The sequence below is a fragment of the Canis lupus genome, chromosome 5 (genome assembly GCF_003254725.2).
Source record: "Canis lupus dingo isolate Sandy chromosome 5, ASM325472v2, whole genome shotgun sequence".
NCBI classification, from domain to species: domain Eukaryota; kingdom Metazoa; phylum Chordata; class Mammalia; order Carnivora; family Canidae; genus Canis; species Canis lupus.
The window spans coordinates 46,504,025-46,517,588 of NC_064247.1; the positions used below are offsets into that span (position 1 = coordinate 46,504,025).

The 13,564-nt window shown below is 43.4% G+C and overlaps 1 protein-coding gene across 14 annotated transcripts in view; it reads right to left on the reverse strand.

The window, feature by feature from the left end:
• The window catches only part of ROR1 (receptor tyrosine kinase like orphan receptor 1), a 486,769-nt gene that overhangs the window by 389,040 nt on the left and 84,165 nt on the right, over positions 1 to 13,564 (reverse strand). Inside the window, exon 1 of one of the 14 annotated variants that reach the window (XM_025427931.3) lies at positions 13,237 to 13,412. The exons of the other annotated variants lie outside the window; for them this stretch is intronic. Within the exon in view, the coding sequence (XP_025283716.1) occupies positions 13,237 to 13,291 (55 nt within the window). The 5' untranslated portion in view covers positions 13,292 to 13,412. Of the gene's footprint in view, positions 1 to 13,236; positions 13,413 to 13,564 lie in introns of those variants that run through there. 14 annotated transcript variants of the gene reach the window in all.

Sequence of the window (13,564 nt, forward strand, 5' to 3'; positions counted from 1 at the left end):
AGCTCTCGAGCTGCCCACTGCTTCCCTGCAAAGAGAGCCCACAGCAGGTTTAATTGAGTCCAGATTGACTTTTTAAGGGGTTGAATTCCTCATCTTTCGGAAGAGATAGCCTTGAGATTTTCAGTTGCTCAAAGATGCATTTTTAAATGGCCAGATAGTAACAGCAAAGCAAGCTGGAAGTATCCCAGCCTCTAGGAAGTAAGACCAAAGCCTAGTAAAAGTAAGTAGAGTCGATTCAAAGGGCCACCAGGCACTGTGCTGGCTGTGATCCAGACTCAGACCTTACTCTAAGAAGCATCCAACCCAGCGATAGAAAAGGTAACAGCTGTACAAATAAATATTTAATTACACACTACAACGAATAGTATTTAAAAATAGAGGGTGCTATCAAAGCAAGTAAGTGGGAACCCAATTGAGTCTGGCCTGTCAGGGAAATTACAGTGAAGTAGAAGAGCAGAAGCACTGGTAGCTGATAGGTTGAGGAAGGACATTTCTGTGAGAGGGGACAGCCCATGGAAAAGCCACCATGTACAAAGGTGCCAGATGAGACCCAAGAGAGGCAGCAGCCCCAAAGTCCTGTTGATGTGTCCTTGGTAATATTTTTGGTTGTGTCCCCATCCGCTCACTTCCTCCTTGATCTCTTTACACTTGGTTCCCTATAGCCCCAATAGCTATGAATTTCCTTCTGGATACTATGTATCTCTTTCTTCAGCCCTCTTTGCCATGTCCACATGGACACCTTTCACTTCTATCCCTCTTGCATTTTCAGAAAAAATCTCACATGTAGTCATTAAGTCTGGGGCAGTGCACAGCTCTGACAGGTGTCCCTGCTTTCCAGCTTTGACTTCCCAGGACACTGCATATTGGAGAGAAACAATTTATTATTGGTTCGCCATCTCCACCTCCTTCAGAAAACCCTCCCAGTCGTTCTGAACCATGCACACTTCTCTCTTTGATCTACAAAACTTACTGTACGCACCTTCCTTGTGGCACTCAATTACACTGAATTGAGCATTTGCTCAACACATACTTAGTGATTTCCTACTGAGTGAAATGTAATTAACTGACATAAGATCAGGTCCCTGCTCACACAGAAGTGAATAGAAAGGAAAGTGGCTGAGGGAAAAATTACCTAACATCTCTGAGTCTCAATTTTCTCTTGGGAATAAAAGTGTGACTTCCTTTTATAAATACAAATATGTATAGAAAACACTATCAGAGATTATTTCTGAATGGCAGGATTGTGGATGATTATTGTTTTCATACTACATTTATGATTTTGTTTTTATTGGACATATTTTCCCATGAGAAAAAGCACTAAAAACGCTTCCTTTGGGTTAAAAATAATGACTCCATTTCATTTTGTTGTGATCACTAGTGAGGTAAGTTGTGTGCATGGTCAGGGATAGTCACTTCATCCAAAGTAGAGTCTATGGGCTCTGAGCAGAAAATCTCAGAGACATGGAGATGACACTGGACCACTGCCAGACCTCTTGGAATGCCTGCCTTGGACATCAAAGTCTTTCTCTCCCTCACACCAGCTTCTTTCCAGGGCAGAGATATGGTGGAGGGTGTCTCCTAGCTTCCCTGCCCCAAAGGAACCACTCCTAAATCCCAGGGTTAGCCCATCATAGTGAGGCTAGGGGTAAGAGGTTACAATCGGCACTCTCCCCATAACAAGGTCAGCATATAGGCAAAAGCAGTTTCTTTTCCCAACTGATAAAGGAGCAGAAGGAGGAGGTGAGAGGGAAAGAGCAACAATTCTGGAGAGATAAAATAATAGGATTCTGCTACAAAATACAAAATGTCTTGCCAGATGTATGCCCCATTGTAGATGCTCAAAAAATGATGGTGACTATGATCACAAAGATTAAGATCTAGGTGCTGGGCTAAATAAGAATAGGTGAGTGTGACTTAGGTGGCGTCCGCAAATACTGGCTGAATGTGGGGGCACAGGGGAAGGAAGGCAGAAGGTGAATTCTTGAATGTGGAAGACTAGGGAGTTGAAGAGTAAGATTTCAGCAAGGAAAGATGAGGAGAGGGACCAGGGTGACCCTGCTGTGCCAGGGAGATGGGGCAGGTGCTAGAGTACATGGCTTCTAGAAGCTGCAAGACAGAGAAAGAGCCCTAAGCAAAGGTCAGAACAGGAAGTTTGATTTAATATTATTCTCATACCATTTAGGGGTCTCAATATTGCCTAACAAAAACAATGAATGTCCTACGGGAGAGGATATTGCCGTATATTTCTTCTGCATCCACTTTATTTTTTTTTAATTTTTTTTTTATTTATTTATGATAGTCACAGAGAGAGAGAGAGAGGCAGAGACACAGGCAGAGGGAGAAGCAGGCTCCATGCACTGGGAGCCCGATGTGGGATTCGATCCCGGGTCTCCAGGATCGCGCCCTGGGCCAAAGGCAGGCGCCAAACCGCTGCGCCACCCAGGGATCCCTGCATCCACTTTAGTTGCTAAATAAATATCTAACCAAATGGAATTGCCAGTGACTTCTTGGTAGTTTACACAGGACACATCACTCGACAGGTGACAGAGCTTTGCCTCTCAGGGCCCCTCTTTCCTTCGTTCCTCTACACCCACACAGCAGACAGACCAACTGTCGTGGTGACTTGAGTCTATGAATCTGGGGGAAGCCACTTTCACCAACGCCTTGGGTTGAGAAACTTTCTAAACCTGAGTCCTGAGGCAAAGATGTGGGAGAGTTATTTAAAAAACATTTCGACCATCTCATCTATGTATATGGTTTTAACACCAACAAAACCATGAAATCTGGCAATTACTCCTTAAAAAAAAAATCAAGTTGTAAGCCAGTGTGAGGAGGGAATGCTTTCCTTCTCCACATGGGGAGGGAAACAAATTAGTGCTAGGTGCTGGACTCTCTCTGTGCCCTTTTACTAGCTACTTCTTGCAGAAGCTCACACAGTATGACCCAGGAACTCACTGATGAATTAGGTAGAACAAACTGGGTATGCTCAGCTCCAGGCCTTTGTTGCTCAGTGGGGAAGAGAAATGTCCTTTATCAGGGGTCCCCGAGGAGCCCCCCCAACACACACACACACACACACACACCCAGCAGATAGAGATTCTCTGAAGGTTATCTGGCCACAGGCAACGCACTTGATTCTTTAGTTTAAGAACAGCAGATGTGAGTGGGCAGAGGGTTGTGAGCAGCATAGACAGAAAGAGGGTAACTCACCAGTCCATTCAGAACATCATCAAAAAATGTTGCTTCTTGCTGTCAGCAGTCTCCACAGCTACTCTCAAACAGGCAACATTTGGGAACTGGAAGTTCCTAGACAGCACATAATCCTTCTAAGGGAGGAGGTAAACAGCCACCACTAAGTTAAATACTACTTCTTTTTTTTTTTTTAAGATTTAATTTATTTATTCATGAGAGACACACACAGAGAGACATAGGCAGAGGGAGAAACCAGCTCCCTCCGGGGAGCCTAAGGCAGAACTCGATCCCAGGACCCCAGGATCACGACCTGAGCCAAAGTCGTATGTTCAACCATGGAGCCACCCAGGTGCCCCAAGCACTACTTTCTGAAGGCATGCCTTCCAGAGGAATCCATAACGTTCATCACACAAGAGTTCAGGTGGGGAAAGAAAAACAATCAGTACTCTCAGGGAGTATGAAAATGATGTAAAAACTATTAAATACCCAAGTTGGAGTGAAATCTAAGAGGTGAGGATATAATCTCTCTTATGGAGAAAAAAATAGAATAAATTGCTTTGATGTACACTTAAGCCCATCAGGAAATGGGGTCAGTTTCCCACGAAGAACAGATAGGAGCCTTTCAAGGAAATCTAGGATTTCAGGCAGCAGGATCTGATTTTACCGTAGGGTGTTTAACCTTCACAGAGCATAAGAAAGTCATGTCCATGGCAAATATTAACATAATTGTAATCTAAAAGTTCCAAGTGCTAGGAAGGTCTGCCCCAGAGATGCTTATATTATAATACTGATTATATTATAAAATAAAGGCCCACAAAATGCCAAGGTTCATCAGTTTTGCCCCATCACATCCTGGGAAAAGCTCAAAGGAGGAAGTGCTCTCTTGCTGGCTTCCATTTAATTCTTAGGACTAAGTGAGAGCGCACTTGGAACGTGACCCAGGTACTATACAAGCACTTCCCATAGTCCCACCCCCAAACCTTTCAAGCACCATGAACACCATTATGCCTCCCATTTTACAGGTGAGGAAAGCGAGTCTCAGAGAGGTCAAGCAATTTACTGGCAGGGAAGCAGTGAATCCAGTTTCACACCAAGACCTTCTGATACCAAACAAAGCCCTTTCACCAATGGCTCTTCCCCCTGCTGAAATCACCAACCACTTAGGACACTCTTGTCTTTAAGTAACTTCTCCCAGTCTAATAGCAAGTGAATTTTCATGGGTTACAGGAATCCTAGCTCCAGGTCCTATCTACAGATGCCTTACAACCATTTCTGGGGAAAAAAATAGCTGATTTAAGGAGAATCAGGAAAATTTGTTTGCTGGTAAAAGTACAGTGGAAATAGACATGTATTAGTCTCTTAGAGTCATGAATTCCAAACATAGGTAGTCTTTTAAAGCAGAAAGCACTATGGGCCTAAAGTCAAAGAGGCTGGGTTTCCAGCAGATTCCACCATCAACAGTGACCTTAGGTGAGCTGCCAACTTCCCATGCCTAATATTAAAAGGAAGAGAGAAAGAGAAAGAAAAAAAAATCCTGTTTTATTGGATTATTTGGAAAATTAATGATAACATTATACATGAAATAATTTTGTAAGCTGAAAAACCCTATACAAATGGAGGATTTAATTATAATCATTTTAACTCAGCTATTTGGCTGGGATCTTACAGAGAATGTGAATCATCAGATTAAAAAAAAAAAAAAAAAAAAACCACTGAGCTGCGGTATGGCATAATGCTTAAGGACAAAGCCCCGGACTCAGAATAACTAGGTTCAAATTCTGGTTCTGGTAAGCTTAACTTGCTGTGTGATCTAGAGCAGGTTACTTACCCTCTCTGTACCTCAGTTTTCTTATCTGGAAAATGGGGATAATAATTCATGCCTACCTCATAGTGTTCCCTGAAGACTGAGGGAGTTAAAATACCTAAAGTACTTGAAAAGGTTCTTGGCATACAGGATGCTTGATGTGTTAATCATTACAACACTATTATGATTTTCATCAAGGAGGCAAAATGTGGACAGAGATTTAGTAGCCTGTACCACAGAACAAAAAAACTCTTGCAGCAGACATGCTATTCCTTTCACAAGGAGCCTGGAAAAGGACTGCATTTTTAACTCTCTGGGATCATCTTCTGGAGAGAAAGGTAAATCCTCATGCTCCCAGTGAATCCATGCTCCCCCAGCCACCCTCCTTCATATGCAGAAAAACATAACAGGCACCACTCAAGGTCCTCCTTTTTCTCCATTACTCTCCCATCTCATAAAAACGAGCCTTATTCCAGGGTGAAGGCCCAGTTTAAGAAGCCAGGACAGCCAGGGCAAGTCCATGGAGAGACAAGAGCAGCTACAGAATGTCTAGCTCCCCTCCTCCTGTGCCCATCTTAATCCTCCCCACCCTTCAAGGTTCCCATCATATCCCACTTCCTCCTGAAAGACCTCTCCTTCTTCAGCATTCTGCATCTATAATTGCCAACTCTGTACTCACTGGGTGTATAATTATTTCACAAGTGCCTATTTTATTGCCCCTAAAAGGTAAACTCCCCAAGGGCTAGTCATAGTGCTCCTAGATTCTCCACAGTGCTTAGCACGGTGCTAGAGCCACCATATATGTGCCATAAATAATTTGGATAGAGGTTTAATCCACTGGAAGGAGCCCAGATTCTATGTGAACTGGTCAGATGCCAGCTAGTTCTGAGCCTCTACTCCTCCTCCGCAAGCCCAGGGCAAATGCTGCTACAGATCACAGCATTCTCTCCCAGGGATCCTGGAAGAAACCTCAGATTCCTTCTCAACACTGTACCGCAGGCAGCCAATACCAATTGACAGGAAAAATGAACCCATTTTGCCATCTCTGCTCCCTAGGCACTTCCTTAACAAAGTCTCCATTTCAAGAGGACTTAACCACTATTGTCATAACTATTACACTCCGTGGAACAGAGCTGTTGGTTTGTCTGCTTCTACTAGACCAGTGGCTTTCAAACTTTTGAGCATGAGCCTGATAAAACCCAAATCAGCAAAAGCAGAACTGAAGCTAAAGCTTCCTAAAACAGTACTCATTTCGTTAATGTAACGTACTCTGAAATGTCCTATTATATTCTATCTAAAAATGCTGGTCCTGACTGCTGCACTGTGGGATGGAGAGATAGATCAACAGGGACCTAAATATATATAATGTCAGCTCCATAGAGGTAATGTTAGCAGTGATAGCTGATATAACTCTGAAATCTCAGCCTTTACTACCCTAAAAGCTTATTTCTTCCTCACATAAAACCTAAACAAGTGTGGACTGGCATGTGGCTTCCACAGTGCAGTGATAAAGGGAGATTCCAGGCTGTTCCGGGCTGTATGTATCTTGCAGTATCCTCAACACGTGATTTCTACACTACCATGTTCAGAATCCTAGCAATCCTGCCTGAGAAGTTTTTTAAGGGCCAAGCTGTTAAGTGTCACTTGTAAGTGACATTCATTGTTTCTAATCTCATTCCATTGGCTAATATTTAGTCACCTGGCCTCACTTAACTCCAAAGAACTGGGAAATGTAGTCTAACCAAGATACCAAGAAGAGATGGAAACAGATTTTCTGATCAGCTAGCAATCTCTGCCATAGATCTGCCATTTGAAAAACACTCCAGGCAAGGACCTCGCCTTATTCACCCTTATATCTCTAGTGAGTAGCAAAATATTTGGCTCACAGTAAGTGCATAGAAAATGTATGATCAGGGCGCCTGGATGGCTCAGTTGGTTAAGTATCTGCTTTTGGCTCAGGTCAGGATCCTGGGACGGGGATCCAGAGTCACGATGGAGGCCAGGAGGAGGCCCAGGCAGCTGGCTCCTGCTCAGCAGGGAGTCTGCTTCTTCCTCTCCCTCTGCCTGCCCCCCTCGTGTGCTCTCTCTCAAATAAATAAATAAAATCATTTTTAAAAAATGTATGATCAGTGAAAGAATGGGAAACATGATAGATCCTAGCCAGAGCTCCAGGAGTGTTATACTTCATGATTAGGCATCATGATTCTCTCCAAATACACACCTGTGCAAATTCCCTTCCCCACCCAAAGCAGAGCTGAGCCCCAAAATCTGGATTAGGGCAGGTGGGAAAGATTCCATAGAAATTGTCTTAGTGTTGTCCTTTCCATTTAGGAACTACACAGCCACCACTCTTCCAATCACATGCCTGTTGAGATGGAACACAGTGGAAAAATTAAGAGCACAGGCTTTTGAGGCAGATAAGTCATGGTGGGGCCTTTCTCTGGCTACTTAATTACAGCAGAACTCTCACTGAGCACTCACTACGTACAAGACAAGGTGCTAAGCATTTTCCACGTTGGCACATGGAGATACGTGTCTGTTCATCCCATCTCCCCAATTATACTTCAAGATAGTGGAAATAATACACACTTGAGTCAAAATACCGATTTCCAACATCTAGGTTCAAATGCCACATCCCAACTTAATAGTTTGTGTGAGGTTCAGGTTCACCAAGATACTGCCTGGGACTCAATTTCCATATCTGTAAAATGGGGTCAGAGGTCCAATCACAAAGGGCTGCTGGACATAAAAACCTGCTATCTATAAAGAACTATGCCTGGCACCTAACAGTTTCTTCAAAAAGTGAGAATTTCCCTCCTCCATCTCTCCTGAAGGGCGAGGGTAATGTTTGATTCCTGGGCACCAACACTGTATTTGCACAAAATAAACATATAATAATAAGTGTGAGATGAAACACTTTGAATGACAACTTTACTGTTAAAAGACAAAAATAAAAAAGACAAACCCTGTCTTGGTCTTTGGAAGTTCTTTTTATCTCCTCTCCCCCTTCCCACACTTCATTACTCTTCTCTCTTTGGGTAATGTGAACTTTTTTTTTTGTACTCAGAAATTTTAAATGGCTAACAGAGCACCTCAGGATTCTTTCCTCCAGCCATTATCCTTCTCTTTTAAGTTGTGCTCAGCAAGATTATTTGGATATTGGAGCTAAAAACGGTCAGATTACAAGTGGAGGTCCCTGAAATGTAACATTCCCCATTGCAGGATTCTGGAATTACACCAAGCACCAGGGAGGGGCTGCTCTTCCCCAAAGAGCTCACTGTTCTGAAAAAAAGCCTTTGTTTTAAGGCTTGCAAAACCGCACTGTGGAATCTCCCATCTGGGTCCCCAGCACTGGCCTGGGTACTGCTCAGTTCGGGAGTGTCTACAAGCACCCTGTAAAATAAAATACTCAAGTGTCTTAAAATATTATAAAAATTGCTGCTCTCTCAGTCTTGGTTCCTATCTTAGAGCATAATGATCATTGCTTAGAAGCCAAATTTTGTGATTTCTCCAGCAAACCTCTGATAATGACAGTAAGCTAACACACTGTGTGCTTACTAGGTCCATGGCACTGTTAGGTGTTTTCTGCTCATTGTCCCCTTTAATTCCCACAAAAACCTAGTAAGTCAAACAGTACTATTATCCTCATTTTTCAGAGAGAAACTGAGACTCAGAAGTTCAAGGAATTTTGCCCAAGTTCACACAGCCAGCAAGCAGCAACGCCCTAGTTCAAACCCTAGTCAGTCAGGATCCAAATCCCATTCCATTTCTGTTCCTCCACAATACCTCTTTAAATGGCTATAAAGGAAGGTCCTTTCTGCATAGCAATACTAGAGAAAATAAACAGCTTGAACTGGTTGATCTTTTAAGGTCCCTTCCCCCCCTTAAAAAATCTATGATTCTGTGGAGAGAAGGGGGGAAAAAAGGAAATGTAAGGGGCCAAACATTATGAGGCTTGGCTTATCAGTATTTAATAACAGCTTTTGGATCAAAACCTTACGGAACCTTATTTATGGACAGACAGTTACTGTTAAGCAGAGCCTTTTTATACAACCTTTTCATCTGAGGATGTTGTAGCCTTCTACTGCCTTTCTATTAGTGAGAGATGGGGTGTGAAATTTGCTGGCCCTGCCAAGATTATCCCATTAAATTATCTGCCCTCTTCCAGTGTAATTCACTCAGGGGCAACAGTTTGAGACTCGGGCCGGTGGATGTTCATGCCTGGGCGCTCTGAGGGGGAAGCGTGAAGGAAAAAGTTCAGGTGGTGGGAGCATCCCAATGACATAACATCAATCCACGTTTCACTGCCTTACCAAAATAAAGTGGATGCCACAATTATCCCATTCCTAAACAAACTGAAAACCCCAACCGAGCTTACTGCAACAAAGAGAGAGCCTTTTTACTGCTGTTTATTTTTATTTTGTATTCGTTAGCTTTTTAGATATTCCTGGCATGCAAGTCAGGCTCCGTGTAACAAGCAGCTGCATTTAGTTAAGGATTTCGAAGAGTTTTCCCCACCCTCCCCACCCCCTGCCATCCCCTCCCCCTCAACTCCAGAGAACCTTCTCAGACTCCTAGAAGACTATTCCTTTCTCTTCAGGGCGTCTCCAGAACAGTTTCTCCTGGCACACCTCGGGGGAATTGGGAAGGCCAGGTTGAGGCCCTGTTGTTAGAGAAGGCCTCAGAGATTTGAGTGTTTCCTAGCTGGGGCTGGATTTGCCAGTCTGGTCTACATAGGGACCTGGAAACTGGCAAGCCAGCTCTCCCGCTCAAGAGTACTCTCATAAATCACTCTGCTCAGCCTACAACCCCAGTTGTACACCAAGATGCAAATACAAAGGCACTTCATCAAAATGCATCTCATCACTGGTTGGAAAGAACTGCCAGACACACTCCCCAAACCGCATCAAAGTTGCAGTTCAGTACAACAGTGTAATTCCTCCTGTCAGAGGTGCAGACCACCAAAGGCCCCTTGAAACCCAGAGTTGCAGCAAGACTGGCTCAGAGAACTCCAGCACAGAAAGAAAAATTGAAATTGGCTGTCTCTGATCATTTCTTGTAACCCCTAGATATAGCTAAGAAAACATCCCATTGCTCTTGGAAAACATGGGGAAATGGCACCTTTGGCCCAGACATAGTGTAAATTTTTAAGACTTAAACCAGGAGAGACTGTGTAAGGCAGCAGGGAAGAGCATGAACTCTTACAGGGTTTGGAAGCCCAGCAATCCATGTCACCTTAAGAAAGTAACTTCTCTGTGTCTACATTAAAATGAGCTAATTATGCCATCCCCCTCGTAGATCTGTGGGGAGGATTCAGTGAACTAATATTTGCAAACTGCTCAGAATGGTCACTGGCCCATTGTAAGGATTACCCAAGTGTTTGTTAAATCAATTGTATAAACAGGCATTTCAGAATGCTTGGATTCAGGGAAATACATACTTAGTTGAGGCCAAAGGACTTGGCACCATTCTTTAGCTTCTCCTAAGCCCAGTAACAACTGGCCTGGAGGTGGTGGGGGGGTGGGGGAGGGAGGGACTGGAAAGTGAGGAGAGGTAGAGGCTCCAGGAATTGTGCAGATCTAGGCTCAGGCCCAGGACCCACCACCAGCCCTCAAGCCCCAGCAACCTACCCCGGAAGGCAACTTACTGCCCCAGGCATCAAACCCTCCAAATCAATGGTTTCTATCTTTTGGGGATTGCTGTTTTTTCAGGACATCAGATTATAGTTAGAAATATACAACCACAAAAATGCAGAGAAATTTTTGTATATTATTTCGGGGGGGTTGCATATCCTTGGTTTCAGGTACCCCAACTTAAGACCCTCTCAGCTGGCTGCTTTTCTCTAGTACTTGACATACATGGTTTCATTTTAAATCTCTTTTAACACTCTGGTAAGGTTCAGAAAAATGGAGCGACCATCCCAGCGCATGGCAGAGAAAAGATTCAAACTCATGTCTGTTAAACTCCAATGCTCATAACCATTAAGCTCTATGGTTAACTTTACTATACTCCAGTCATACTAAAAGTTGGAGCAAGAGAGGGAAAAAGTCCTTGAAAGTATGTCACGTTACGTTTTTACTAAGAAAAGCAAATATTACACCACAGTTTTACATGCAACCAAGAAAGTTATTCTCCATTCATTCAACAAAAATGTATGGACCACTTACTGTATAGATGTGTACACATATGTCATTTATATGTAGACATACGTTTACATTAATACACATATAGGCTACAAAGCATTCCTTTCTACATAGGATACTGTATAAAATTTTCAAAAATATTCAAAATGGGCTATGTGGTCTCTAGCAAACCACAGCCAAAATAGATACTAATGGATGCGAGTGACACACCACTTATAAACTTTAAAGTCTAATTTGAGGGCTGTGCTCACCAGGCAGGAGATGGAGAAAGGAAAATGCAGACCAAGTTTGAGTTTTTTAAAAAGACTCCTAAGTAAATATCAGAAAGATAATCCCAGCATCCGAGTAGCAAAACAGTCTACCAGGTATGCTGAATCAATATTGAGGATTAAATATTTCCAACACTGTGCCAGAGGCAGCTAGACCAAACCCTTTGTCTATTGAGCCTCTGTGTGGCTCCCCTAGGGAGGATTTTTAGGCATCTCCAATAAAGTTGGGGCTGGCTAACTTGGCTTTCAGTGTTTTCACCAGGAAAGCTGACAGTCTTATTACCCTCAAGAGACTCCTATTCTAAAAGTAGACAGGACAGACACCTATTAAAATGGCATTGGAAGGTTTATGAAATGACAGCAAACACAGTAGCAGGCCACCTTCCTCTGAGTCTAAGAGGCAAACCACACAATCTACAGGATTCTGAGAAAGGCCCAGGTGGGTTCCTAAGGCCCTGACTCTGGGTACACAGTATTAATGGCTTCTGCTTCCCAGAAAGGTTTAGTGCTAGATTGGTAGGAGGTAGATGAGGAGATCAACACTGCATAGGCCAGAAAAAGTAAATGTAAAGGTTTGCTTCTCTTGGCCAACAAAATATTTTTTTAAAAAAATGGGACAAATTACTGAGCATTTTTTAAAATAAGTAACTGAAATCTATCTCCCCCTTAAGCTGATTTCTTGAGCCACTGGTTGGGTTAAGAATTCTGAATCAGACAAGAAACTAAATCGGAGTTCCACTGGAAAACTTGCCTCCAGAGAAAAGATCAAGGATTCAGAAAAATGGAAAGGGATTTATAAGATGACAAGTAAGGCAATAATAACAGATTTGACCTCACTATTGACTTGTTTGGAATAGGCAATACTCTTTTTTTCTCTCTCTCCTTTAATTTCAAAAGCCTGTAGACAGTTAAACAAGACAGAATTTGCCTGACTGCTGATAACAAAATTGTCTTACACTCAGCAAAATCATTGCACGGACATTCATTTAAAGGCAGGTGACCGAAGAAAGGTTCGCTCCTCCCCACTCTCACCCTCATGATCCAAAAGCAGCCACTGTTGAAAGGCTGCGCAGAAGTAAAAGAAGCCGAGAGAGGAAATAATCAAATTCATCAAGGACTCAAGCTAGGAGTCCTCCCCTGATTATCTTCACTTCAATTTGCCGGGCAACCTGACTTAAGAAGGATGTTTCTTCCATGGTTTAGTCAGTATAGCCCAGTTTTTACTTTTCACCCAGGTGTTGTGGCTTGGGGCCAGATGTTTGGCATCTCCGAAGGAAGCAAACATCCACGAGATCAAGCTGTTTACATTTCATTAGTATTTTTCATCAGGAAGGTGCACTCCCTGCTGATGTACATCTTAATCACAATTAGGAGCTGTATTTACCCTGAGGAATCTCCAGATTACCAGGACCTCACCACGGGATCAATCTTAGAATATCTCTCAGAAAATGTGGTTCTCACTTCCCCAAACCCAACTCTAAGAAATCAACATTCGCTGGCAACTTCCTTCCAGAGTGCGTCCCTACAACGAAAACCACCAGCCAGATCTTAAAAACTAACTCTGTTAACCACAGTCTACGCAGCGAATAGATCTTTTCCCCTCAACTGCTAAATAGCCCAAAGTCTTTTCTTTTCCAAAGCACAGCACTAACTTAAAAAAAAAAAAAAAAAAATGAAAGATGCATGATAAAAGAGCAGGGACCTATTAATCTGCACCGGTTTGGGCAGGGAGGGCTGAACCCAGGGACTCCAGCACCCCCCTCAAGGGATGCATGTTAAAAGTGAGGCCCCAGACCCCGGAGACTTTAATCAACTTTCCCCCTCCAACCTCCAAAGAATGAATCGGTTGTCTCCGCAGGCGCAGCCGGGCTCTTCCCTCTCATTGTGTACCGGCTTAGACGCAGCAAGGATCCGAGCTTCCCGCAGCGAACTGAGACGCTCGGGCTTTCGGTGGAGTCTTTCTCTAACTGTTGCAATTGTCTTTGGAGATTACCAAAATCAAGTATGCATTAGATGGCTCCCCCCCGCCCGCCCCCGGCTTGTGTGTAGCACACGCGCACACACACACACACACGCACACGCACGTGCACGCTCAGAGCACTCGGAGCTGCAGGCCGCCTCTGACAGCACATTTTGCACAAAGTGGCGGCGACGGG